Source organism: Schistocerca americana, chromosome 3 (assembly GCF_021461395.2).
Source record: "Schistocerca americana isolate TAMUIC-IGC-003095 chromosome 3, iqSchAmer2.1, whole genome shotgun sequence".
NCBI lineage: Eukaryota > Metazoa > Arthropoda > Insecta > Orthoptera > Acrididae > Schistocerca > Schistocerca americana.
This window is the reverse complement of record NC_060121.1, coordinates 306,894,695-306,921,400: the sequence shown is the minus strand read 5'-3', so window position 1 is coordinate 306,921,400 and position 26,706 is coordinate 306,894,695. Positions and strand designations below refer to the sequence as shown.

General features: G+C 39.8%; 1 protein-coding gene across 1 annotated transcript in view; it reads left to right on the top strand.

The window, feature by feature from the left end:
- LOC124606046 overlaps positions 1–26,706 on the top strand; it is a 73,078-nt gene that overhangs the window by 21,029 nt on the left and 25,343 nt on the right. The window contains exons 5-8 of the mRNA XM_047138008.1: positions 11,484–11,749; positions 18,775–18,861; positions 19,458–19,585; positions 22,557–22,615. Coding sequence (XP_046993964.1) covers positions 11,484–11,749; positions 18,775–18,861; positions 19,458–19,585; positions 22,557–22,615 — 540 coding nt within the window. The remainder of the gene's footprint in view (positions 1–11,483; positions 11,750–18,774; positions 18,862–19,457; positions 19,586–22,556; positions 22,616–26,706) is intronic.

Genomic DNA, 26,706 nt, shown 5'->3' with positions numbered 1-26,706 from the left:
GGGTACAGGGATTAGTGACCAACAAGGTCGTTCTAGCGCGAAGTAATACCGTAACATCCAAATCCAACAAAAGAAACGCAAAATATGTCCATTTCAAAAAGGTAGATAACAGTTTGCTTGACCCCTTTCTAAGAGACAGGCTCCATTCCTTCCAAACCAACTATCTATCCGTAAACCACATGTTGCTTGAATTCAAGGAAACTGAGAGATTTATGCCAAATAAATTGATATGAAATGGAACTGGTCCCCCATGGTACACAAAACAGACTAGAAAGCTCTTGCAGAAACGACGACAAAAGGATTCCAGATATTGAGACTGCAAAATCTCCAGGATTGGCAATGTCTCGCAGAAGCTCGAATTTTAGTGCGGAATAATTTACAAGTAGATACTCTGTGCGTAGTGAGCAACTTAACTCACTCAATAAAGCCAAATCTTCTGGTTCAGGTAGTATACAAATTAGGTTCCTTTGGCAGTATGCAGACGAAATAGTTCCATTTAGTAATCAGATACGACCGCTTACTCGACGGAAGGTCCGTACCTAAAGACTGGAAAGTAGCACAAGTTACAGCAACACACAAGAAAGGCAGTAGAAGTAATACGATGAGCTGTAAACCTCTATCACTTACATCGAATTGCAGTATGATTTTAGAGTACGAACTGTGGTCGTGCGGTAGCGTTCTCGCTTCCCGCGCCCGGGTTCCCGGCTTCGATTCCCGGCGGGGCCAGGGATTTTCTCTGCCGCGTGATGACTGGGTGTTGTGTGATGTCCTTAGGACAGTTAGGTTTAAGTAGTTCTAAGTTCTAGGGGACTGGTGACCACAGATGTTAAGTCCCATAGTGCTCAGCGCCATTTGAACCATTTTTTACAAACTGTGTTCGAACATTATGAAATACCTCGCGGAAAATTATCTATTGACACATAGCCAGCAAGAAATATCACTCCTGTGAAACACACATGGCTCTTTACTCACACGAAGCAATGAGTGCTATCAACAGAGGATCTCAATTAGATTCCATATGCCATCTGCTTGTATCACAATTGTGTCCTTGATCGAGTCAGACTCAATAATGATTGGGAAAAACGTGATAACTAATGTGGGCACTGCAAGCCCTTAACTTTCGCACTGCTCGCTGAAGTCTGTGGGTGGTGGTACGTCACCGTTGCTTTTAAGCCCAAAGTTTAACACACGTATGCATCAAGCCATTTAATAGCAGGACAACAATTTACCGGACTGACTTATGAAATAAATAAATAATTGAAAAGTGCAACAACTAAATAAAATCCCGTATGATACTAATGTGAACGATATCAGATGAGTTGATGTTTCAGCGAAATGTTTGCTTCAGAAATCTGCATATAACAATACGAATCGTTGCTTTATAACGAGAAAATTTACAACAAAATTTATAAATAAGTTGGATAATAATAAAATCAATAGCGCAATTGTTGTTACGTAGTGCAGGCAGGGCATTTACAGGCAATAGCATGCGTAAAAGGAAATGCCGTGTGGCTAGGGCCTCCCGTCGGGTAGACCGTTCGCCTGGTGCAAGTCTTTTGAGTTCAAGCCAGTTCGGCGACTTGCGTGTCGATGTGGATGAAATGATGATGATAAGGACAACACAACACCCAGACCCTGAGCTCTCAGAAAATCTCCGACCCACCTGGGAATCGAACCCGGGCCGTTAGGTATGACATTCCGTCGCGCTGACCACTCAGCTACCAGGGACGGACGTAGCAGGAGTGGAATAAGTACATAAAGCCGTGTTTTAATTAACTTCCTCGTTAAGCGGTGGCAAAATCACAGAGTGCGTTGGTACGAAATTCCTCTAACGTTCTTGTAATTTGATGCAGCTCTCAATACTACTCTATCCTGAGCAGCCTCTTCATCTCGAATAAATATTTCAATCTACGTCCTTCTGAATCTGCTTACTGTATTCATATCTTGGTCTGCCTCTGCGATTTTTACCCCCCCCCCCCCCCCCCCCAAACTTCGATTCAGTACTAAATTGGTGATCCCTTGATATCTCAGAATTTGTCCTAACAATCAATCCCTTCTTCTAGTCAGGTTGTGCCACAAATTTCTTTTCTCCCCAACTCTATTCAGTACCTCCTCGTTAGTTACGTGATCTACCCATCTAATCTTCAGCATTCTTCTGTAGCACCACCTTTCGAAAGCTTCTGTTCTCTTCTTGTCTAAACTGTTTATCATCCATGTTTCACTTCCATACATGGCTGCATTCCATTCTAATATTTCATAAAATACTTCCAAACACTTAAATCTATATTCGATGTTAACAAATTTCTCTTCTTCAGAAACAATTTTCTTGACATTGTCAATCTACATTTTATATCTTCTCTACTTCGACCATCGTAAATTATTCTGGTGCCCAAGTAACAAAACTCATCTATTACTTGAAGTTTCTTGTTTCCTGTTCTAATTCTGTCGGTATGACCTGATTTAATTCTACTACATTCCATTATTTTTGTTTTGCTTTTGTTGATGTTCATCTTACATCCTCCTTTCAAGACACTGTCCATTCCGTTCAATTGCTCTTCCACGTCCTTCGCCGTCTCTGGCAAGAGTTACAAACCTCAAAGTTTTTATTTCTTCTTCCTGGACTTTAATTCATACCCTATTTTTTCCTTTACTGCTTACTCAATGTACAGACTGAGTAACATTGGTGAGAGGCTAAAACCCTATCTCACTCCCTTCTCAACCATTGCTTCCCTTTCATACCCCTCGACTCTTATAACTGCCGTCTTGTTACTGCACAAGTTGTAAATATCCTTTTGTTCCCTTATTTTAGCGCTGCTACCTTTAGAGGTTCAGTGAGAATATTCCAGTCAATGCTTTCTTTGGAATTGGAATTATTACATTCTTCTTAAAGTCTGAGGGCATTTCGTCTGTCTCATACATCTTGCACACCAGATGAAAGAGTTTTGTCATGACCAGCTGTCCCAAGGCTGTCAGTAATTCTGATGAAATGTCGCCGACTCCCTGAATCCTTGTTTTGGCTTAGATATCTCAGTTCTCTGTTAAATTCTTCTCGCAGTATCACGATTCCGCATCTCATCTTCATCTACAACCTCTTCAATTTCTATAAAGTAGTCTACAAGTTCATCTCTCTTGTATAGACCGTCTATATTCATTCCACCTTTCAGTTTTCCCTTCTTTGCTTGAGACTGGTTTTCCATCTAAGCTCTTGATATTCATACATCTGCTTCTCTTCCCTCCAAAGGCCTGATAATTTTCCTGTAGGCGGTATCTATTTTTCCCCTTGCGAAATATGCTTCTAAATCCTTAAATTAGTTCTCTAGCCTTTTCTGCTAAGCCATTTTTCACTTCCTGTCAATCCCATTTTTTAGACTTTTCTATTCCTTTTTGCCTTCATCATTTACTGCATTTTTATAATTTCAGCTTTCATCAGTTAAAATCAATATCTCCTGTGTAATCCAACAACTTCTATTAGGTCTTGTGCTTTTACCTATTTGACCCACTGCTACCTTCACTATTTCATCTCTCACGGCTGCCCACTCGTCTTCTAGTGCATTCCTTCCGCCTATTATTGTCAATCATTACCTAATGCTCCTTCTGAAACTCTCAACGGTCTCTGGCCATTTCAACCTTTTCGGGTCCCGTCTCGTTAATTTCCTACCTTTTTGCAATTTCTTAACTTTTAATCTATATTTGATAACCAATACATTGCGGTTAGAAACCACATCTCCCTGTGAAAATGTCTGACAATTTAAAATCTGGTTACGAAGTCTCTATTTTTACGATTATATAATCAATCTGAAACCTTCCGGTGTCTCCAAGTCTCTTCCACGTGTACAACTTTCTTTCATGATTCTTAAACTAATGCTCAGTGCAAAATTCTACCAGTCATTTCTTTCCCTCAGTCGATATTCACCTACAATTTTTGCTTATCTTCCTTTTCCTACTACCGAATTCTTCTCCTCCATCACAACTGAATTTTCGTCTCCGTTAACTACCTGAATAATTTCTTTTATCTCATCATACGTTTCTCCAATCTCTTCATCGTCTGCGGAACTGGTTGCCATATAAACTTGTACTACTGTGGTGAGTGTTGGCTTTACGTCTGTCTTGGCTACAATAGTGCTATCACTACGCTTTTATAGTTGCTTTCCCACATTCCTATTTTCATATGCATTATTAAATCTACTCCTGAATTATCCCTATTTCATTTTGTATTTATAATCCCTTAGGCACTTTGACCAGAGGTCCTGTTCCTTCTGCAACCGAGCTTCACTAATACCCGCTATATCGAACTTCAACATATCCACTTCCGTTTTTAAATTTTCTAACGTATCTGAGCGATTAAGGGATCCAATCGTTTCACGCTTCGATCCGTAGAACGCCAGTTTTGTTTCTCTTGATGATGACATTCTCCTGAATAGTCATCGTCCGGCGATCCGAATGGGGGACTATTTTACTACTGGAACTTTTTACCCATCAGGATTCCATCATCATTTAACCACACAGTAGAGCTACATACTCTCGAGAAAAATTACGACAGAAGTTTTCCCTTGCTTTCAGCCTTTCGCAAAACCGGCAAGGCCGTTTTGGTTGATGTTACAAGGCCAGATCAGTCGATCATCCAGACTGTTGCCCCTGTAACTACTGAAAAGGATGCTGCTCCTCTTCAGGAACCACACGTTTGTCTGGCCTCTCAACAGATACCCCTCCGTTGTGGTTGCACGTGCGGTACGGCTATCTGTATCGCTGAGGCACGCAAGCCTCCCCACCAACGGCAAGGCAGGTGGCTCTCTAACATATGCAGTGTAATCTTAAGTTCATAATCATCAAGAATATCGCGGCTAATCTAGAACAAATTCGTCACAAAATCTGAAATCATAACATCCAGTGAGATTAGTAAAGTTCACCGCTGCTTATAAATAGTTAAATAACGATAAAGTTCGCTTGAGCGCAAGGGAATCAGTCTCCAAAAATGACTTGAAAATTCTAAGTACTGACCGAATTCAAAGTCAACAGCTCACTCCCACACATTTCTTCAGAGTCATGAAATATTTTCAAGTGTTCACCTCGCGCACACAAAATATTCGAAGTCCTTTAAGCGCTGTGAAACCGTGCCGCTCATGGCCACCCTGGGGATCTCACCGCTCTTAACAAACCGACGGATTCACACCGAAACACCGTGAGCTCTGCTGTGCGAGTGCTTTAAGGACTCTATCTCGTTATCACTATTCAACTCAAGACGAATGAAAAGGAGTTAGCATGTGCATTTTCAACTTCTCGCGGCGTAATGAATAATCCATTAAATTTCGGGCATGCAGCCGGACGATACGCGGCCGAAATATCAGTAGAAGAAATTTTATTTGCGCGGCTGCATGCCCGAAATTTAATGGATTAGGAATTAGCATATTTCATCAAAATATAAAAGTATTAGGGATAAATTTAGAGAAATGCTTACAGATGTTGACTCTGACATTATTGATATATCGGAGCACCACAATTCCGAGGCTTCCTTTACCAGGATACAGATTAGCTAGCTGTTTTTCAAGGAGTTCTTTTCAGAGTGGTGGAGTGGCTATGGGTGCAAAAAACAGTATTCCATTTGAGTCCCGAGACGCATCACGGCGTTGCACTGAACAGATACTTGAATGTTGTGCAGGGGCAGTTGAAATTAGTGAAACTAAACTTCTAATTGTTGTTGTTTATAGATCACCTAACTCTGACCTCAAAGCATTTATGCTCAAGCTAGAGAGTGTTCCTGGTTTACTTTATGGAAAGTACCAAAAATTAGTTATATGTGGTGACTTCAATATTAGTTTTGTATGTGATTGTGCAAGAAAAAGGATGTTCGTAAATCTCCTACACTCATATGATCTGATGCAGATTGTGTTTTTTCTAACCAGGGTGCAGGGGGACAGCAGCACAGCCACAGACAATATTTTTATTCATTCTTCATTATTGAACGAGCATTCTGTTAGTAAAAGGGTGTATGCCCTTTCTGACCATGATGCACAAATTTTAACACTAAAAGGCCTTTGTACTTAAACCAATGTCATATTTGGTTACAAACTATGTAGGAAAGTTAATCCAACAGCAATAGAGAGTTTCTTAAACCTTGTCAAGGAACAAGAGTGGCAGGATGTTTATAGTGCCGATGACATCGATGATAAATGCAATGCTTTCCTTAACAAATTTCTCATGCTCTTTGAGAGTTGCTTTCCATTACAACGTTCTAAACGGGGTACTAGCAGTAATAGGCAGCCCAGGTGGCTGACTAGTGGGATAAGGATATCTTGTACAACAAAGTGGGAATTATATCAAAATGTTAGAATTAGTCACAAACAAGCTACAGTACCCCATTTCAAACGGTGTTGTAAGGTGCTCAAAACGTTATTAGGAAGCCGAAGAGTATGTGGTGCAAATAGAATAGCTAATTCACAGGATAAAATTAAAATAATAGTTGTGAAGGAAGTGTCTGGTCAACAGCACAAGGTCGACGATTTATAGTGAGTTCGTAGTAAAAATATTTCTGTTACTGATAAGTCATCTATGTGTACAGTATTTAACAATCACTTTTTGTGCATTGCTGGTGAATTAAATAATAACTTAGTTTATATAGGGAATCATATAACTCTCTTGGGAAATGCTTTTCCGAGATTGATGTCTGAAATATTCCTCTGTGATACTGACAAGGGAGAGATTAAGTCAATAATTAAATCACTGAAGACTAAGTACTCTCATGGATACGATGGAGTGCCTAGCAGAATATTAAAGTACTGTGCAGCACATGTTAGCCTTCTTTGTAATTTTTCCTTTAAGAATGGTCAGTTTCCGGAACGATTAAAGTACACAGTAGTAACGCCGCTTTATAAAAAGGGAGAAGGGATAATGTAGACAATTTTAGACACATTTTTCTACGCCGTCAGTGTTCGATAAAGTCATTGAAAAGGCTGTGTATGTAAGGATAATTGATCATTTTATATCACATAATTTGCTGTCAAATGTACAGTTCGGCTTTCGACGTGGTTCAACAACTGAAAATGCTCTATTCTCTTTTCTCTGTGAGGTACTGGATGGATTAAACAAAGGTTTCGAAGGATATGCATATTTCTTGATTTAACTAAGGCGTTTGATTGTGTTGATCACAAAATATTCGTCCAGAGTAGCTCACAACGGGTTCACCCTTTACTTTGATAACAGACAGGAAAAGGTCATTATTCACAATGCTGAAAATGTCTGTGATGTGTGGTCTGAGTGGGGCTCGGTTAAATTGGGGGTGCCCCAGGTATCAGTGTTGGGGTCACTCTTGTTCCTTATTTATGTAAATGATAGGCCCTCTAGGATTACAGGTAATTCTAAAATATCTCTGTTTTCTTGTGACATTAGCTTGGTAGTAAAGGATGGTGTGTGCAACATTGGCTCCATTTCAAATAGTGCAGTTCATGACATAAGTTCATGGCTTTTAGGAAATAAACCAACGCTAAGTCACAACAAGACTCGGTTTTTACTGTTTCTAACACACAATTAAACGAAACCTGACGTTTTAGTTCACAGAATGGGCATATGATTAGTGAAACTGAACAGTTCAAATTTCTAGGTGTTCAGACAGATAGTAAACTGTCGTGGAAAGGACACGATCAAGAACTTGTTCAAAGACTTAATGCTGCGATTTTTACTATTCTAACGGTATCTGAAGTGAGTGATGGTTCGACACGAAAATTAGTCTACTTTACTTATTTTCATTCGCTTATGTCGTATGGTATTATATTTTGGGGTAACTCCTCCCATTCTAAAAGGATATTTTTGGCTCTGAAAAGGCCAGTTCCGGCAATAAGTCGTGTAAGTGAGCGAATCTCTTGTCAACCCCTGTTCACGAATCTGGGTATTCTGACATTGTTCTTGGTATATATATTCTTTGCTGTCGTTTCTTGTTAACAATATCAGCTTATTCCTAAGAATAAGCAGCTTTCATTCAGTTATACTAGGCAGAAATCCAATCTGCATTCTGATCGCATTTCCTTGACCCCTTTGCAGAAAGATGAGCAGTATACTGCGCCATCCATTTTCAATAAGCTACCACAAGAATCCAAAAATCTTAGCAGTAATCCACAGGCTTTCAAATCGAAACTAAAGAGTTTCTTCATGGGTCACTCCTTCTATTCTGTCGAGGAGTTCCTTGAAAAATTAAGCTGATTTCTATGTTATATTGTCGATTGCGTTTACTTGAACTTAAGGCTTGTCTTTTTTTGGGTTCATAAACAATTTATTTTATCTGTTATTAATTTTATATTGTAATTTCATGTCTGGTACGTTCCATGACCTTGGGGATTTCCTCCTCAATTTAGTCCAACGGAACCAGACGGGTAAAATAAAAAAAAACATGACGGCCACTCCCTTATCAAGACACACACACACACGCTCTCAAACACACGCAACGGCCTGATCGGCTAATTTCAAGGCTAATTAACTCGGAAATGGCGGAACGTATCGAATTTTTTTCTTAACATTTATTTTTCAGCACAACCTTCTCTGCGGCACTCTTACAATCTTTTCAGACTATCTGACCACTCTGTATATTAGCCTTTCCCCCCAACGACATTTCCCGTGTACTCGTTATATGCATATACTCCAAATATTCCATCTCTGTCTACATCCTCCTTGGCCCTGGAGATGTGCAGTGTTTATTTATTCCAGTCTGTAATTGTAAATGAAATAATATGAGCTGCCTTTATAGTACCACAGCGAGAAAAAGGTGCTATGTTGACAGTTATCGCTTTGATGTAGTAGTCGATAGCGCTTTGTGATTGAAAGCTGTCCAAAGCGTCCCCAACTGTGATGACTTTCCTTATGCTGTATGGACTACTGGGGTATCTTGTCACTATGGTATGTATATCAGCGGTCCATTTAATACGTGTACCATGCGTTTGTCCATCTACACTTCCTCATCGCTGTCTCTGTCCATCTTCCTCTCCACTGACTGTGTACATTCTCTCCCTAAGTTTCTGTGTCCACCATCCCTATCTCTGTCCATGTCATCCTTCCCCTCTCTATGACCATCTCACACTCACCCTCCAACCATATCCTACTCCTCTCTCCCTCTATTTTTCAGTCTGTCCCTTCCCCCTCCTCTGTCCAACTGCTCCCCACTATATCTGCCAAATGCATCTTCAATTTCTCACAACAATTCCTCTTCCCCCTCCTCTCCCATCTCTCACTCCATCTCCTCCTCCCTCTGTCTCTACGTCTATCTCCTATTCTCAACCTCAGTCCATCTTATCCTCCCCCTGTCGCTGTCTCCTCCTCCTCCCCCTCTTTAATTGTATCGAATGTTGGGTGTCTTTTCACAACAGTATATGTAGCCACGATCCATTTCATACATGTACATATGTCTATCTATTTCCTGACCTGTAACCCTCTGTCCATCCTCCCCCCTCCCCCGTCGCCCCTCTATGTTCTCCTCTCCACCTCTCTATGTCCATCTGCCCTACCTCTGTTCCAGCTCATCACTCTCTATGACCATCTCTTCTTCACCCTCTGGCTGTCTTTTCCTCCCCTTCTCTCTGCCCATCTCAGGTGGGAACCTGTCTCTATCATCTCCTCCTACAGCTTCTCCATCTGACCACCTCTTCCTCCCCCATCTCTCTCTTTCCGTCTCCTAGTTTCTCCTACCTATCTGTCTCTCTTCTTCTCCCCCTCTCTCTCCACCTCATTCTCCACCTTTATTTCCCCTCCCCTCCTTCTCCCTCTCTTTGTGCATCTCCTCCTCTCGCCTGTCTCTGTCTCACTCTTCCTATCCCTTATCATACTCTCCATCACCTCCTTCCATCTCTCTCTATCTGTATCCCACTGCCACCTCCTCCACCCCCTCTTTCCTGTCTATCACCATATGTGCCCTCTCTGCCTGTCCATCTCCTCCCCTCCTCTCTCTCTGTCCACTTCATCCTCCTACCTCTAGCTGTCCATCTTCTCCTCACCACTTCTCTGTCTCCACATCTCCTCCTCCCTCCCTATGTCCATCTCCTACCCCCACCTTCCTGTCTGTCCATCTCCTCCCCTGTTTCTCTGTCCATCTCCTCACCTCACTCTCACTATCCATCTCATCATCTTCCTCCTTCCTCTGTGTCAACTACTGGCGTGTTTTGTCGCCATGATATATGTATCAATGTTCCATTTACATCTCCTCTCTCCCACTCTCTATGTCTGTCCTCCTCCTGCACCCCCATTTCTTTGTATGGCTCTCCCTCTTCTGTTTCTCTATATCCTAATTTCCACCTCTCTGTATCCATTTCCCCTATCTCTTTCCATCTCATCCCTGCCCTCTCCACGACCTTCTCATCCTCACAACTCTCTGGTCATCTCCTCCTCCCTTCTTTCTCTGTCCATGTCCTTCACCTCCAACTCTCTGTCCATCTACTCCTCCTTCAATATCTGTCCATCTCCTTCTCCTATTTGTCTGTGTATGTCATCTTCACCCTATTCTCTCTGTCTGTGTCATCCTTCCCACTCTATCTGCCAAACTCATCCTCCAAAATCTCTCATGCCAGAACTCCCTCTCCCCTCTCTCTATCCACCTTCTCCTCTCATCTGTCTCTGTCCATATCTTCCTGTACTGTCTCTATCTCTCCACTTCCTCCTTCCCATTCTATTTGTCTATCTTCTCTCTGTACACCTCATCCTTCTGTCTCTGCCTGTCCATCTCCCCTCCCCCTTTCCTGCTCATCCTCATCATCCCTCCTCACTATCTATTCCTCCTACCCTCCTCTTGAAGCCCCTACAATGCATACTGATATGAACTGCACAACAAGCCTGTAGTAGGGTCAAAGGGTAACCCTCAACTACAATCTGCTCATCTCTTTCACAGTTGTATGCAGTGGAGTGGCCTTCCCAATCACCTAATCTTAATCTCTTTGGGAGTGTTTGGGCTGCTCCCAGAATGTGTTGATCAGCTCTGAAAGAAAAAATAGCATCCATTTGTATAAGTTCATAAACGCTGCCATTAACAGAAAATATACTAAACCTTATCGCTTTGCAAGGTAATCATACTTTGCCAAAATATCAGTTTTCTCACAGGAACTTGACATATGTACTCCATAGTTTTCAATTATGTGACAACTTCAGATGTGAAACTTTGTTTCATGATTTTATTTACGATGTGTTATGTTTTCTATATGTTGGTTTACGTAGACATATCACGACACTGCACTGAACAGATACTTGAATGTTGTGCAGGGGCAGTTGAATTTAGTGAAACTTAACTTCTAATTCTTGTTGTTTATAGGTCCCCTAACTCTGACCTAAGAGCATTTATGCTCAAACTAGAGAGATGACTTCAATATTAATTTTGTATGTGATTGTGCAAGAAAGAGGTTGTTGGTAGATTTTCTAAACTCATATGCTCTGATGCAGACATTGAACAAATAAATTGTTGAAGTATTCTCATTTCTATGATTTTTCCCTTGATTTATGGATGTGTGTTCCTGTTACAGAGCAACATTGGTGGTGCCGTGGGGAGAGCAGGGAGCGGCTGCAAAAAGTCCTGAGGGCGTCTTTTTTGTCCCCGCCTATCCTCCAGAGCGCGTGCTGGACACGCTGGGCGCTGGAGACACCTTTTGCGCTGCGCTGCTGTCAGCGCTGTCTGACGGCCATCCACTGCAGCACAGCCTGCACTACGCCTGTCAAGTTGCTGGAGCCAAGGTCGGCATGCACGGATACCGCGGACTTCGGGACGTTCTCAGGGAGCGTGGTGTACGCTGTCAACACTAGACGATATTTGTCCAGTAGGTGACCCTGAGGAGCTCTTTTACAATATGGGCGGTACATATTCGAGTGACTAAAAAGAGATTTGTGATAATTACATCGAGATTAATTTGCTACATTTACAGAACTTTAGAGTCTGGTAATTGTTTCGCTGGTCTGCCATCACACATCATAGCTAGAGTCGTGAACAGATTATATTGCAGCGTAGTTCGATCCTGAGGTAAAAGGTTTGAGACCAGATTGTGCAGAAAATAATTGTCGCCAATATTTCAGTAGAAGGGTAGCAGAAATGGTGGAACTAGGTTAATATTCACCGGGCCATGCACCAATGCAGTGAACTAAATCACAGGTATCTCTACAATTTCTCATAGAGTGATGACATAAAACAATCATCTTGGTTGCCCGTCTGCCAGATGGGGAACATTAACTTTATGGACCTCTTGGTCCAATCTCAGAAGGGTATGCTGTATCCTAGAATCCACCTTTAGCCAATTCACTTCCTTTCATTCCAAACCCGTCTATGATAGTACGAGTTGAAGCGTGATACTAGGGACACATCAGTCACTTGTAAAGAACTCGAATTACTGTGCGATAGACAGAAGGCTAAGGTCACGTGAAGCCTTCTCACCTCTGTCACCTGCTGAATAACACTGCTGAAAACCGACGCAAAGATCTCTGGTTCAGTACCCGATAATCTTCTCAAATCTGTATTGCAAAGCTTTGGGAAGGATCCACCCATTTTCAAGAGGCCAACTGAGAATATGTTTGAAATAAAGATGCAACACAATTGACATTCGAGAACGGTTTGCACCAAGATGCGGTCACAAGACTCACATCAGTACATAGGTACATCACTCATTTACAGAAAGAAAAAAATGGGTCTCCATGTAGTCCAGCATTGAACCAAGAACTATGCAGACTATTTCCATGGACACTCTAAAAGTCTTTACAGAGCTCATCATATGTTCCCAAAGCTTTTATTATCTTAATGATTATCGAAATATTACATGACACATAAAAGTATGTTGCCCATGTCGGAGTCTAAAGGTGCATTTGGACCTGTGCGTCTACTGTTGACTCAGAAACAGAAAAAGGTTCATGCCTCTTATTCAAGACGTTTGCATGTCTCATCCCAGTCACCAGCAAAGAAGCCTGTACGCTTTGTTATTGTTTTGAAGATGTCCGTTTTAATAGCAGCAGCTCCGGTTGCAGCCGGAATTATTTTGCGACAAATACTAAACCGAAGAAAGAAGCTCAAGTGCTGAGTAAATTATATGTTCTGTGCTGTGATACTTGTGTTAAAGTAACTGAAGAGATCAAGATATGAATCAGTGTGTTCATTAAAACTTTACTTGGATGTTGGCTAGTGATTTTGAAATACATCGGTTATTTATAAAAGCCCATGAGTCACACAAAGTACGTTTTTAGATAAGTGGAAAGTCTATGCGGAGTACAATATTTTGATGGTAGCCCTAGCAAGTTGCTTAAGGTAAAAATAATGTAACACATTTTAATAGAGAAACACAAAATAAGGAACACTGTCGCAGATTTTTTGCAAAATTGTTAAAATACCTTTATTTTAAGAAGTGTCCAACATTTAGAACTCTGAAGCCATTGAAATATGTGATGATTTTCTATTTCACATTATGTAATGAATTTTCTTTTATTATATATCAACTGATGCATAACACCAAAAAGAAAGATATATACTGTTGTACTATCCTAAAAAACTAGAAAATACTTATTACACATAAAATAATAATTTTTATACTTTATTTCATTGTTTATTCATGGTCTGTGTCTAGCTTTTGGAAGTATCTAGGCCATTCCATTAATTTATCGTAAAGTCAGCATTTCATGTGGCATATATTGACAAACTTCCTGTACATCCAGATCATTTTTAGGGATAAGCGCTATGGAAGAATATGCGTTTTCTGTAGGAAACAGTAGTGTCTCTACTAGCTTTTGCAGATGAAATAAATCTGTCATTAGTGTATTAATATGTGTCATCTGCAGAATGGTGACATAATTGGAGAACACCATGAAGTATGTGACAGTAAACAAACCGTTCCTGTCTTTACGTTGTCCTGTGACTTTAGAAGCGACTGATAAAGCGTTGTTGTTGAAATATAGGTACCATTAACGCTTGCACTCATTTTTCACTAGTATTACTGCAAATTTACTTTACTTCCTTGATTTTAACATCACTTTTTCGTACTCAGAAGATTAACATCATTACGCCGAATTAATCGTTTTATCACTCTAAATATTACAGAGAGAGTATGAGTGATGCCTGATAGGAAATTAATGCACTATTTTATTGAATGGACTTGCAGCAGCGAACGAGACAAAAATCGAACAACATTATAGTCTCTGTTCTGCCCATCACGTACTGATGACAATAGATAAGGCTCCTTAACTTTATGCGAAATTTCATCCTTGATGTATTTCACAACAAATGTGTAGATTAGCTTTGGTCTCTTTTCTCATTCCCCATTGTGTTAGAAATAATATTGTGATTTACCAGTTTTGACACTGTGTTCACAAATTCAACGCATTACACATATTACTCCATTGCATGACCACTCTTGTCATTACATGTAATAAATGTAATTCACCTTCACCTTCTCGAATTTCATGCAGAGTCATTTTTAAATGGGAATATTAAGTTAAGTATGACGATTACCAAAATTTGGGCACTTCACCATGAAGTTGACATATAAAGCTTCATGTAACATGAAACTGTTTTTTGGCTTATTAGTTAGGAAAACTTTTTTTCTTTAAAAAAATCATGGAATTGAAAAGTATTAACTTATTGCATGGCTGAAGGCCACAAACAAATTTGAAACAACAGCTGAAGGCCTGGACAATTTAAAATAAACCCCTCCCTTCTTATAAAAAATTTCCTTTAAAGTATACACATGGCTGAAGGCCTTATTAAAAGGGGTTCACGTAAATCCTCGACTTAGGCCTTATTAAAAGGGGTTCACGTAAATCCTCGACTGATGACCACACATAACACATCAAACAACTAACGGCTTAGGGCCTGGATTACAAACAATTTCAGATAGAACCAATATTAAGGAATTTTTTTTTATTTTTAAAATAAAATCAATCGTCAAAATTTTAATTCAATATAGCTGAAGGCCTTTATGTAAAATTTAAAAGGAACTGATTTAATACACAGCCTAAGGCCTCGCACAATACTTCAAACCAAAATGAAAATCACAATCTGAAACAAGCAGAACAAATGGTGCTCAGAAGTGTTCCAAGGGTCAGCCTGAGAAGGTAGCTCAAATGTAAGGTAAGGTGAGAAAGGCAGCCAAAAGTTGGAGTTAAATAATCGGATGACAACCCATACTAGGGACTTCCCAAGGACTGACCAACAATTTAACCAATTCCCTTCCATCCAACCAATGGCACAACGATGGAAAATATCGGCCGAGGACGAGGATACGAACAGCACTACGTCTCCAGATATTCGCATTTAAAAACAGGCAAGGGAACAATAACCACTCTAAGCAAATATGACCCAAACTATTTAAAAGGCTGTTGACCTACACACCGTGCCGGACAGCATCAACACAACGAGGAAAGGCACATTGCCGGAAAAGTACACTAACGACCAGGGCAGATAACGGGGGCGTTAATGGCCACAGGACAGAAAATACTGCTGGTGTACTTCAAAGGCATGTAACAGTCAATTTAATAATTAATCATAATACAGGATGACGGCTGCAAGATTTTGCCGACCCGAACACATCATACGTTGCTGCTAGCCCGAATAGCCCAGGGAGCAACAACCCACAATTGAACAAAGAGATATTACAATAGTTCAGGCTTCATAACAGGTTAACTGATCACTCAACTGCAGCGACCAGGTTCGGTGGGCAACGAACTTTGTCACTCTTGCAGCTAGCGCCTCACAATCCGACAGGGCCTACACACCGCCAGCAGTCCAGGCCTGCCCTCGAGCTACGGAGAGTTCCTTGCTGCTCTGTCCCAACTGACAGACTACCACACACACCACCACCACCCGGAAATACTAGTGGTCACACCAAAGATAGTATGACAGTATTAGTATCGATAAGCGCTGCTGCTGCCACTCAAGGAGGCAAGCCAGCAACTTTGTTACACAAGTAAGTAAGTAAGGAAGGAACAAGATGCCACTCGATGTGACTAAATGCCAAAGAACAAACAGCATGAATGCGAGCCACACACGGCTCAACCACGCACATGCCTGAGGCCTTTATACAAATAAAATGGCCATCAATGCTTTTAGCTTTATGCAAACAAACTGTTCACTTGGCTGTGGCCGTTATATAAACAAAATGACCATCAGACGCTTCTAAACTAATTTGTTTATGATGCATAACTGGCATCTTAATTTCTATAATTTATGATCGACAAAAGGCCACTTCCCTTCCCTTGTGGGTGGGTTTTGGACCATACGGGCAGTATGGGAATGTGCATGTGGTGTGGATAACAAAATTAAATACAATCTCTCTCATCAACTTGCGAAAAATCAAAGTTTTTAACTGCTCACAAATTCTGTATCAGCTCAGAGCCCCAACATGCTACTGCATGAAACAATTTACGCACACATTACACAGCACAAACACTTCAATGGGCCCCCGTAAATGTGTTTCGACTTATAAGTTTTGCCAAGTTTCGTCTATGGGGCACCAACTCACGTTTGTCGCAATGCACCCAATGTTTCATAAAAATATTTAATATAAATGCAGGCAGGATTTGCTTGGCAAAAATCACATACTCAAGCACTTTTCAAAGTTTCACAATTTCGAATTTATTTCCAATAAGATCATAGAACAATCGAAAGTCACAGTTCACAATAAGTTAATTTCAGAGCCAGATTGAATTTCTTAAGTTCTTGGAGGTGGTTCAGTAAACTATGATTAATCGTGTTTGTCATCTTCAGAAATTCATGGAAATTCCACAGTGCCTCAAACTATAAATTCCACAATGGCTTCACACATAATGAGTTCACCATTATAGAAATAATAATGATAGATTAGTACATTGTTGGAAGACTGCCACATTGTGATGTAGGAATTACATGAACAGAAGTGCTGACGACAATAAGATTGTTGTATTTCAAAATCAGTAAGGTGGAAGCTGGGGATACAACAAGCAAATTGCATTTCAATATTTGGAAGATGTATGTTGAAAATCAAATGCTGTATGTTGAAGACCAGTTTTAGTGGATCATTTGTCGATGACAAGAATTTAAGGAAAAGCAGAACCATGCAGTGATACTCTAAAATACACCTGAGGTGGAGTGGTGTAGATAATCTGTTTTTAGTATAGATTTGTTGTCGAGAATATTACGAAACATTTATTTTCTTAAAAAAGGATGGCTACTTTGTATCAGCATGTCATGTACTGGGCACTGTATATATTGTTATCCCATACATTAAAATAAGGACACATCATAAACTGCTCCCACAAACACTGTTACTCCCCATATCTTAAGAAAATGAGCAATGACTCTAAGAAACTTAGGCTAATGATTATGAAAGAAATTACTTCCAGACTTCTGCAGCAGACGGAAGAGATATATGTTATCCATACCCTAAATTTGATATTAAAGTTCTTCCACTCTCGAATAGCATGTGGGGAAAATGAACAGTAGGCTTGTTCTATGTGTTGTATTGGAAAAATATCCACACCTGTAAGGATTAAATTCATTTTTCTTTCCCCAGATGTAAAGCAGATTACTGAGCATGGAGACAGTGCATGCTACAGATTTTGATGTCCCTATTAATATATACTGATCGCAGTAAACTAACTGGGGGTCTGCATCTTCAAAATATTATGTAGCTCTCCATTGAGGAACCTTGTTTAATATATATTTCACATTAGTTATATTGAAAAAATATGATCTACTCATAGCAGTGTTCCCAACCAGAGGATCCCTAGCAGCATACAGAAAAAATATGATCTACTCATAGCAGTGTTCCCAATCAGAGGATCCCTAGCAGCATACAGTGCACAATGACACTGGCAAGAAAGAGAGCTTGTATTTCTAATCACTGCAATAATGTGAGTGTTATTAGTAAGTATCCAGACATATTTGAAAGTCCCTATTGATACTGATTAAACGAATATCACACTAGACTAATTTGGGACTGCACTATCCAATGATAACATAAAAAAGTTTTGTTCACCACAACCAGACACAATTTGTCACTTTACGTCGACACTTGCAGCCTATGAAGTACCTGATGTGTGATATTTGTTTTTGTGGACTCCAGCTACAAACTGCAAATACAAAATTGCAAATATATAGTGAAACAGTAGAGAAAAACATACCTGATGACTCTTAGGGGAATGACACACAATGCACTATGAGGGAAATAAAGAGAGAGCCGTCTGCCATAATTGTAACGTTAGTTACTGGTTGATAAATTCAGCAACGATCATTTTGTGAGAATGAGTGGCAAATACTACATCTACCAAACCGTAATTTGATATGAATTTCGTAAACATTTGAACTCATATACCTCTGGAAAACTATAAAGGCCTTGTGTCACTTAGAACTGATGTTGTATTCAGTGTAATTTGTATACCAACACTCTATTAAGCTGACAGAATGACTTACATCTGTATTATTCATGTATAGTTTAGCATATACATTTTAGCCCATTGCTACCGAGTGTGCTCTGCGAAGATAAAGTAGTAGAACTGCGTATGTTAGGTGCTCTGTAATATCTGTTTTATACATACTGTGCATAAGCTGTGTTGAGCAAAGATGAAATTTTAAGGGAATTACATAAGAAAGTGAATGAAGCTCTCATTTCTCATTTAATTATGGTAATATATATGGAAGGATCTCAGAAAGACTTGGGTGGAGCAGTGGGGAATGGTATTGCGTCTTGCATATTTGGCCCTGTGCATTGGTTGGGTGCTGGAGTGCGGTGGAGAGCTGGAGAGCTCAGTCTTCTGTCAAGACAATGTAAAGTCTGCACTCTTAATGTGTTTATGCACTTGCAATGACAGTTGTAGGCTTCAATGTGCACTGTGGTGGTGAGCCTTTACTCGATGGCTGTACTGAAGACAAGTGCTGCTCCCAGTCAGCGCTAGGTGGTGAGGTGCATTAGGGATTCACTGCATGGAGCACTGAAGACGGCCTCCATATTTTTTTTGCTTAATTTAAATAAACCCCATTGGTGGTGGTAGCAGTACAAGTGTAGTTAGTTGTGTGTGTACCTACATGCCTGTAGAAACGTTTCAACTTAGATTTCATGCTGTTATTTACAAGTCTTCCATAATCTTATAGCGACAGAGCACTCTAAGGCAGTCTAATAGTGACAGTGGGGACTGATGACCTTAGATGTTAAGTCCCATAGTGCTTAGAGCCATTTGAAGCATTTTGAATAGTGACAGTACTGTTTTTAACACATTAATAACACAGTGGTGATTCCTTACAGTGAAATGTAGACTTAGTAATTAGCAAAAGAGTATTTTTGCACTGTGATAACTTTTAAACATTAGAACATTGGGATTTTAATGTATTTGTTTAAATAATGCACTGTGCTGGTATTTGTTAAATATTTGAAGCCTCATATTAATGTGTGTCTTCTTGAAAAGTGGGTATTTGTGAAATACTGGGAGAAAATGGTCAGACTTTTAAGGAATTTCCCCACAACTGTAAATAGCGTTATACGTTGGCATGTTTGCAGAAAATACCATTGGTTGCAATGCTCTGCTGCAATTTGCAAAACCAAATTGCGAGTATCACCAGAATTTGCTGCTGCTACTGCTGAAGATACTTCATGATGTTGATCAGCCAACGTACATAACAAGAATGGTAAGTCCATCTCTTGATTGTCATACCCTGATGTGTGGTCAGGGGGGTCAACCCCACCAATAGGACTGCACTAAGGGAGTAGGGGAGGGGAGGTGGGGGTTTTGGATCATAAATTATAATAATTAAGATCACAGCTGTGGGTCGTAAACAGATTAAGGTAAAAGTGTCAGGTGGCTGTTTTATTTATATAAGGGCTGCAACCAGGTTAGCAGTTTATCTACACAAGACTAAAAGCATTTTCAGATGGTTTCTTTGTATAATGGGCCTCAGGCAGAAGTGTGGTTTGTTTACATAAGGGTTATTAAGTGGGTGGAGCCTTATGGCCAGTTTGTTTATATTACAAGAACAAGAGGCCGCTTGATCCAGTATACCCACTGCGCCACTACTCTCCTGTGCTCTTCAGTTGTGCCAGACCGCGGTGTGGGACACTTCACAGACATGAGGCTAGCTGACATAAATCTTACTTGGAAATCTGTTACACGACTGATTGAGGTTTAAATGCCTCAGCTCTAGCTCTGGCCAGTCTCCCGATGTTGCGGGAGGTGACTGAGTCATCATAGATCAAAATGGGTCCCAAAACACCGTTCCACATCCGAGGTAGTTAACACGCGCTTGTGAAGTAGAAATCGACTGGGAGGTACACCAGTGGTGGATGAATCTTTCACTGCCAGTATTTCGCCAGCAAGTGGAGAGCGTAAAGCTGCCTATCGCCAGTCTTTGCGCCAATGTCCTGGGTTAAATCCCTAATCTCTCCACAGTGTCACATGAAATGAGGACACGTGGTTGTGTTGATAGTGATATGCTTTCTACTACTGTCTTTTATTTATACACTAAGACCAAAAAACGGGGCACCAAGAAGGAGTTATGCAAATTGGTCACAAACCAATATCCATCCAGGTACTGAGGGAAAATGCGTGATTGTAAACTTTGGCGGCAGATGGATGAATGTGTAGCGCTGCAGCTGCCAAGAATAGTAAACAGGGAACATCTCGATAGCAGGGCATAAAGACTTTGCAAATTTTATTCTGTGTACTTGAACAGTAATCATGCCTCGCAGACAGGCACGTGAACAATATAGGCAGACGTCAGCATTTGAGAGGACGTGTTGTTGGGCTCAACGAAAGCGGTTGGAGTAATCACTCGACATTTGAATAGGGGCGATGCCACTATTCGACGAGTTTGGGCGGAATATATGAATCATGGCCGAACAAAGTGTCAAGAAGGGTGCGGTCGACCTAGAGAGACGACGGAACTTGAGGACAGAGCAATTGTCAGAGGGGCACCCAGAGCCCAGGGTTCATTATTATTGTCGATCCGACGTGCAACTGGTACGTCATTGACCACAAGGACCATTAATACGTGGCTCAGAGAAAGGGAGCGACCTCGTGGCGCCTTGCGCCACCTACCATTGACCACTGTACACCAACAAGTCCGTTTGCAATGGTGTTGGGCACATTGTGTCTGGAATTTCATTGAATGGAGTAGAATTGTGATGCGTCCCGCTTCGAACTTAGCCCCGATGATCAGTGAAGACATGTATGGAGATTCCCGAGACAGCGGTCGGACACCAACCTGACTGTCGCCCGCCATAGAGCCCCATAATCACGATGGTCTGGGGTGACATTTCATTTCACAGCAGGACCCCTTTGGTTGTCATCCATGGCACCCTTAAATCGTAGCGAGAAGTCGATGATGTTCTACGTCTCGTTTTGTTGTCCTTCATGGCAAACCATCCTGGGCTATTTCGGCAAGGTAACGCAGCCTGGACACGGCAAGACTTCTGCTTTTCTTCGTGCTTGCCAAACCCTACCTTGGCCAGCGAAGTCGCTGGATGTCGCCACAAGAGGGAACATTTGGAGCGTTTTGGGTAGGGTCCTCCAACCAGCTCGGGATTTTGACGATCTAACGCGCCAGTTGGATAGAATCTGGCACGATATCCCTCAGGAGGACATCCAACAACTCTACCAAACATTCAAAAGACGAATAACTGTTTGCGTGAGAGCCAGAGTTGGACCACCGCGTTATTGATTTGCTCAATTTGTGAAGCTCTTTCTCTTGAATAAACCATCCAGTTCTTTCTGAAATTGTAATCATTTGTTTGTCTGTACATGTACATTACATCTACCGAATTCGTCCCATTCGTATAATTCCTTCGTGGTGTGTCTTTTTTTTTTTGTTTTGTTTTAGAGTGTATTTGTCGCTAATAGTCAATGACATATTCAAATGTGTTTGTTGGAAATTGAAAACAAATCTTACGGTCTATCGCATAGCGTTATGGGTTTATTACAGCCGATAATATTCAAATAGAACTGACCACACTGTACACGCACACGCTGTTCGTAATTGTAAAGTATTTCAGCCTTCTATTCTTGAACCTTGAACACTTATTTATTGCTTGAGACAGAAAAGACACTTCGCTCTATGCATGGAGCATATCTAAATGTTAATGATCTTTCCTGCATATAAATTCGTCTACTTTAGGTAAACCTTTAAGCTTTAAATAGAGTGATAATCAAGCCCTTTACTGGTAGCAGACAGTTGTATGTAGGGAGCACGTTCCCAGTTCTCATCACGGGAAGACTCTTGGCCTAGGTCCCTGACCTGCTAATCGCTGATAACCTCTGCTTCTCGATTCAACGTTCGTTTTGTAAAGGCACAGATGTCGCCAGCAACCAAGTGCACGAAATAGAGTTACGTTCACATACAAAAGCCGCACAGCAATCCAAGTGAAGGCCATGCTGCCTTGAACAGCTGTCCAAATGTAAAGAGGTAATTCCACCATGTGATAAGCATGACGTAACGTGCTACTGTCTCCATGTTTGCCGTGTGCTAGTGCATACAGTATGTTGATAGCCTCAAGATTCAGAGACATCATCCACGACTTTGTTCAGCGTAGAGTCCACACGTTTTCTCCGCCGTGAGTGCGTAGACAATGGCGGGGAATGAATTTAAAATACTCTGCATTGGCAAGGTATGCCTTGACGAACTGCTGTACTGCGACAGCTATCCCGTCGAAGATACAGTTTTAAGGTAAATATTCGTGCTGTTTATTAAAAGCAATAGTTTTTAAGTGCCTGATTGTTTTCGTACTTGTCCTGTTTGATAAAAAGAATATAAAGCCGCCACTAGTCTTTCTGAAGTGTTCCCAGGTGAAACCTACGTAACATAGATATGTTAGGACTAGAAACAGAAATGCAAATTTCAAACAAGAGGGCTAATTTCAATAAATGTTTCAACACGTCTCTGTATGATCCACTTCTTGATTCGTGTTTGGCACATAAATGCTTTCCTTTTTCTCTGACATTTCAGCAGTATTTGTCTCCACATTGTCTCACCACTGCGCAAACGCTACGTTGGTGATGAACAGTTCATCACAAGTTGCGCAGTATTAAGATCAATACAGTAAACAAAAATTATCTATCGCGAGTCATAAAACAATAAGTAATCCAGTTCACTGACTTACGCTAGATAAGGAAAGAAAGTTCTAGCAATTAAAGTGGCAGATTATAAAATAAAAAACTTGTTATGAAATATGTCTGACATTTATTTCATACCGTATATTCATTCAACATGAAACGTCACCCCAAGGAGGAACGCTAAAACAGACTTTAACGAATATGTTTTTCGTAAGTTATCATTTCTAGCAATTAACCGATCTCACTGCACTGTCGAAATGACCTTCAAAACTGATTCTGTACTTAAATAAAAATGTGTACGAAATACTGTTACTGTTATCTAATGTAAACAAGTATATACTGTCTTTATTTGCAAATGAAGTTGCACCTCCAGCCAGCTATTTACGAAAGGAATATTTTTAAATAAGTAAATTCTGCGACGTATTCCGGATTAAGCACGCCAATACATAGGCTTGTGACAGCGGAAGTTCAGTAAACATTAGAGATCGAATGGTCCAAGCAGACAACGTAAGAATGTTTATACTTCGTACTTTTTGTTGTTGTCACAGGATTGATGTGGAAACCATTCAGTTCACTTGGCTGTCATTTATTATATATTTACTTAAATGATTGAAAAATTTATCCACAAGTTCTTTAGTCATCGTGTTTTCCTCACAGCAGAAGAAGGCTGAGTGTTCAATGTCTGTTTATAATGTGCTAGATATTTCTGTTCCTGTTTTCTTCAACCCAAGCTATCCTGCAGCTTTATTTCTAATGAAGCAATACATTTATTGGTGTTATTGATCAATACTGTGCCACGTTAAATCAAATTATGAGCAGATTCATAATTTCATTACGAAATATTTTTATTTGTATAGTAACATAAAAATGATAAAATCCTTTGTGACTCTCGACTGTATTTCTTAGGCTATGTCTCAGTGTAGTATCCAAAATGCACTCCATTCTTTACAATTTTTTAATCAAAAACTTCTTCATTTAAAAAAGTTGTTGGCTTCAATCAGGTCAAAATTAGTTCTTAAATTACTGGTGCATTTCAACTATCATTACCAGAGGCTTATGTACACTCTAGGGAGAAGTGTTTCAGCGGTTTCAAATGTTACTTATCCTCAATTTTGATCATTTTTTTATTTTTATTTATTTATTTATTTTTTTATCATTCCCAACATCCTCTTCAATATTTAGGTCTGTGGGCCTTTTTTCTTTTTCAAGTTGAATTGTTCTTCCATCTGATGAGGAGTCTTGCTACATTCTGTTGTACGACTGCATTATTTTCTGTTGAATTTACGCTGGCGAATTAGGAAGATATTCGTTAATACTACGTCATAAGAAAACTCTTCAAACACAGCAGCACATTTCAATTGCTACGATACTTACTGTTGTGCTTTATAACAACTGAAAGTCGAACTACCCCTACACTCAACAGAACAAAACACACGATGCCGTGCCTGATACTAGATCAACATTAAACAATGTATCTTATCGTTGTGTAAGATTACTTGATATATTAGAGATGATATAAACAAAAGAACTGTCGAACGACTTTTCTGTGCAACAGTTTGCTAACCGCCTTTATTTCTCATTCCATGTCTGGATTGTAATGGTTTCTCATTTATTCATGACTGGAGAAAAATTAAACTGTTCTTTGCTCACATTTTTAAAAAAATCTGTGAATATAACCAGAATTATTCTACTGTTTGCTTTCTCGTGGTTATATTCCATATGTATGTTATATTTAATTGATACTTTAATCGTTATAAACAACCACCTAATTTTCTATATACTAGGTTATACGATTTACAAGTTATAGTATTAAGGATAATTTTATATTTCTTAGGCTCTTGTATTTGACCAAACATGGAAATATCGGGCTTCATCTTTCGAACAGAATCTTAAGTATGGTAAAAGATTATTTTCAGGTAGTACAAGAATGAGATAGTAAGTTTACACCGAGAATTTTGAATAAACTGTATTACAGAAAGAGACACTGAGTTGGAGAATTAAATACTGAATCAGCTATATGGGTGATGTGATGTGGACTGGTATCATAAGACAGTTAAATATGTTCTTCCAACTTTGAAACTCCCAATATAATAAAATTCAAATCAAACGTACTTCTATAAATTTCTTGAACCTTAACACAGAGATTAGCGCAAAAAAAACATTCAATTATCAATTACAAAACGCAAGAGTTACCGAAATTGTAATCTCTGCAAGCTTACACTATCCACAGACACATACGTGCCGTTTCCCATTCCACGGTGCATCTCTTCGTATCAGTTTCATGACTTGAATGTACATTTAAAAATCAAATTATAATCAATTAAACTTACATTTTCTGTAAAGGGTCTAGCTCTGATTTGATTCATACCTTTCTAGGAAAAAATAAAAAGCGCTAAAAACACCGTTTCCCTACGTTGGCTAATAGAGAACAATCAATGACAAAAACTGGTGCACTATCCCATATACTGGCACATTCCAGATAGTCAGACAAAAACGTAAAATCCGGCATGTACAGGCCTTAATTATAAAATAACAATAACATTCCTAAGGTTTTCAGTAGTAATGACAAAACGAAACCTTTGGCACAGAGTGGTATGTTTAAGTTCACTTACAAGCACTATGGACAATTGTATGCTTACCATTCGGGCAGAGGTATGACATTTAATTAGGTTGTCGGAGCACGAGAGAAACTAGAGACTAGAAAAGATGGATTCATCCTTTGCGATGCACCTTTTAACACAGAAGCAACCACCTTGTGATGTTTGATGCACTGTAAAGAAAAACAGAAGCACTTGAAAACAGTAAATATATGACTCAAAATGGCAATTTATTTTAAATGTCAAAACACAATTTCCTTTTTCCCTTCATTAAAATACGTTTCACTTACACAAATGTTTGATTATAATAGTAAAAACCATTTTATTGCTGCGCTCACTTTTTCAAATAACAGTTAACTTTGCAATGTTTTCAATATTCTGTGTCTGTACACTCATCTGTCTTACTAAACGACTAAACTGGTCCACGGTCACCTGGTTCCAGTTACAGGTTGCTATCTAACGACTGCCAGGGACAATAAAAATTTTACTTTCAATATTTCATATAAATACAGACCAGATTTAAATATTTAAAATGCTGTCATAATCCACACATTTAGAGCTGAAATCTTATGTTAAAGGTTTAACACAGTAAGACTAGTGTTACAGTTAGAAAGCGTCCATATGTCTTGAGGCAGAATAATTCAAAGAGCCAAAATGACCCAGATTCTGATCATTTAGTATTTGAGAGTGAGAGCAATTAACGACTTCCTACATACTGTACACGTAATTTCAAATATTTACGAAAGTTTTTCTGCTAACAACCCCCATCCCTCCTCCTAAGGAAATCATGAAAAGGAAAAAGTTTATCGCTTACTATAGTTTCGCTGTTCATGCAGTAAAACTTGAGCACCAGGCATTAATTATTTATTTATTGCTTCTTTACTACTAGCTCTATTAACAACACACTTTGCAACAGTATCCACATAAACCACCGAATGTATCTACAATGTTATTTGTATAGGGGACTCTTAGAGTCTTTAGGCGTTTTTTTATCAGGTGTTTCGGAGGATACTTGCAATTTCGTGTTTTGAATGTGTAGCTGGGGTCAGACCAGACATACACCAAAACTCACGTCTTTCACGCGACACCGAGTGCCGATGAAAAGCGT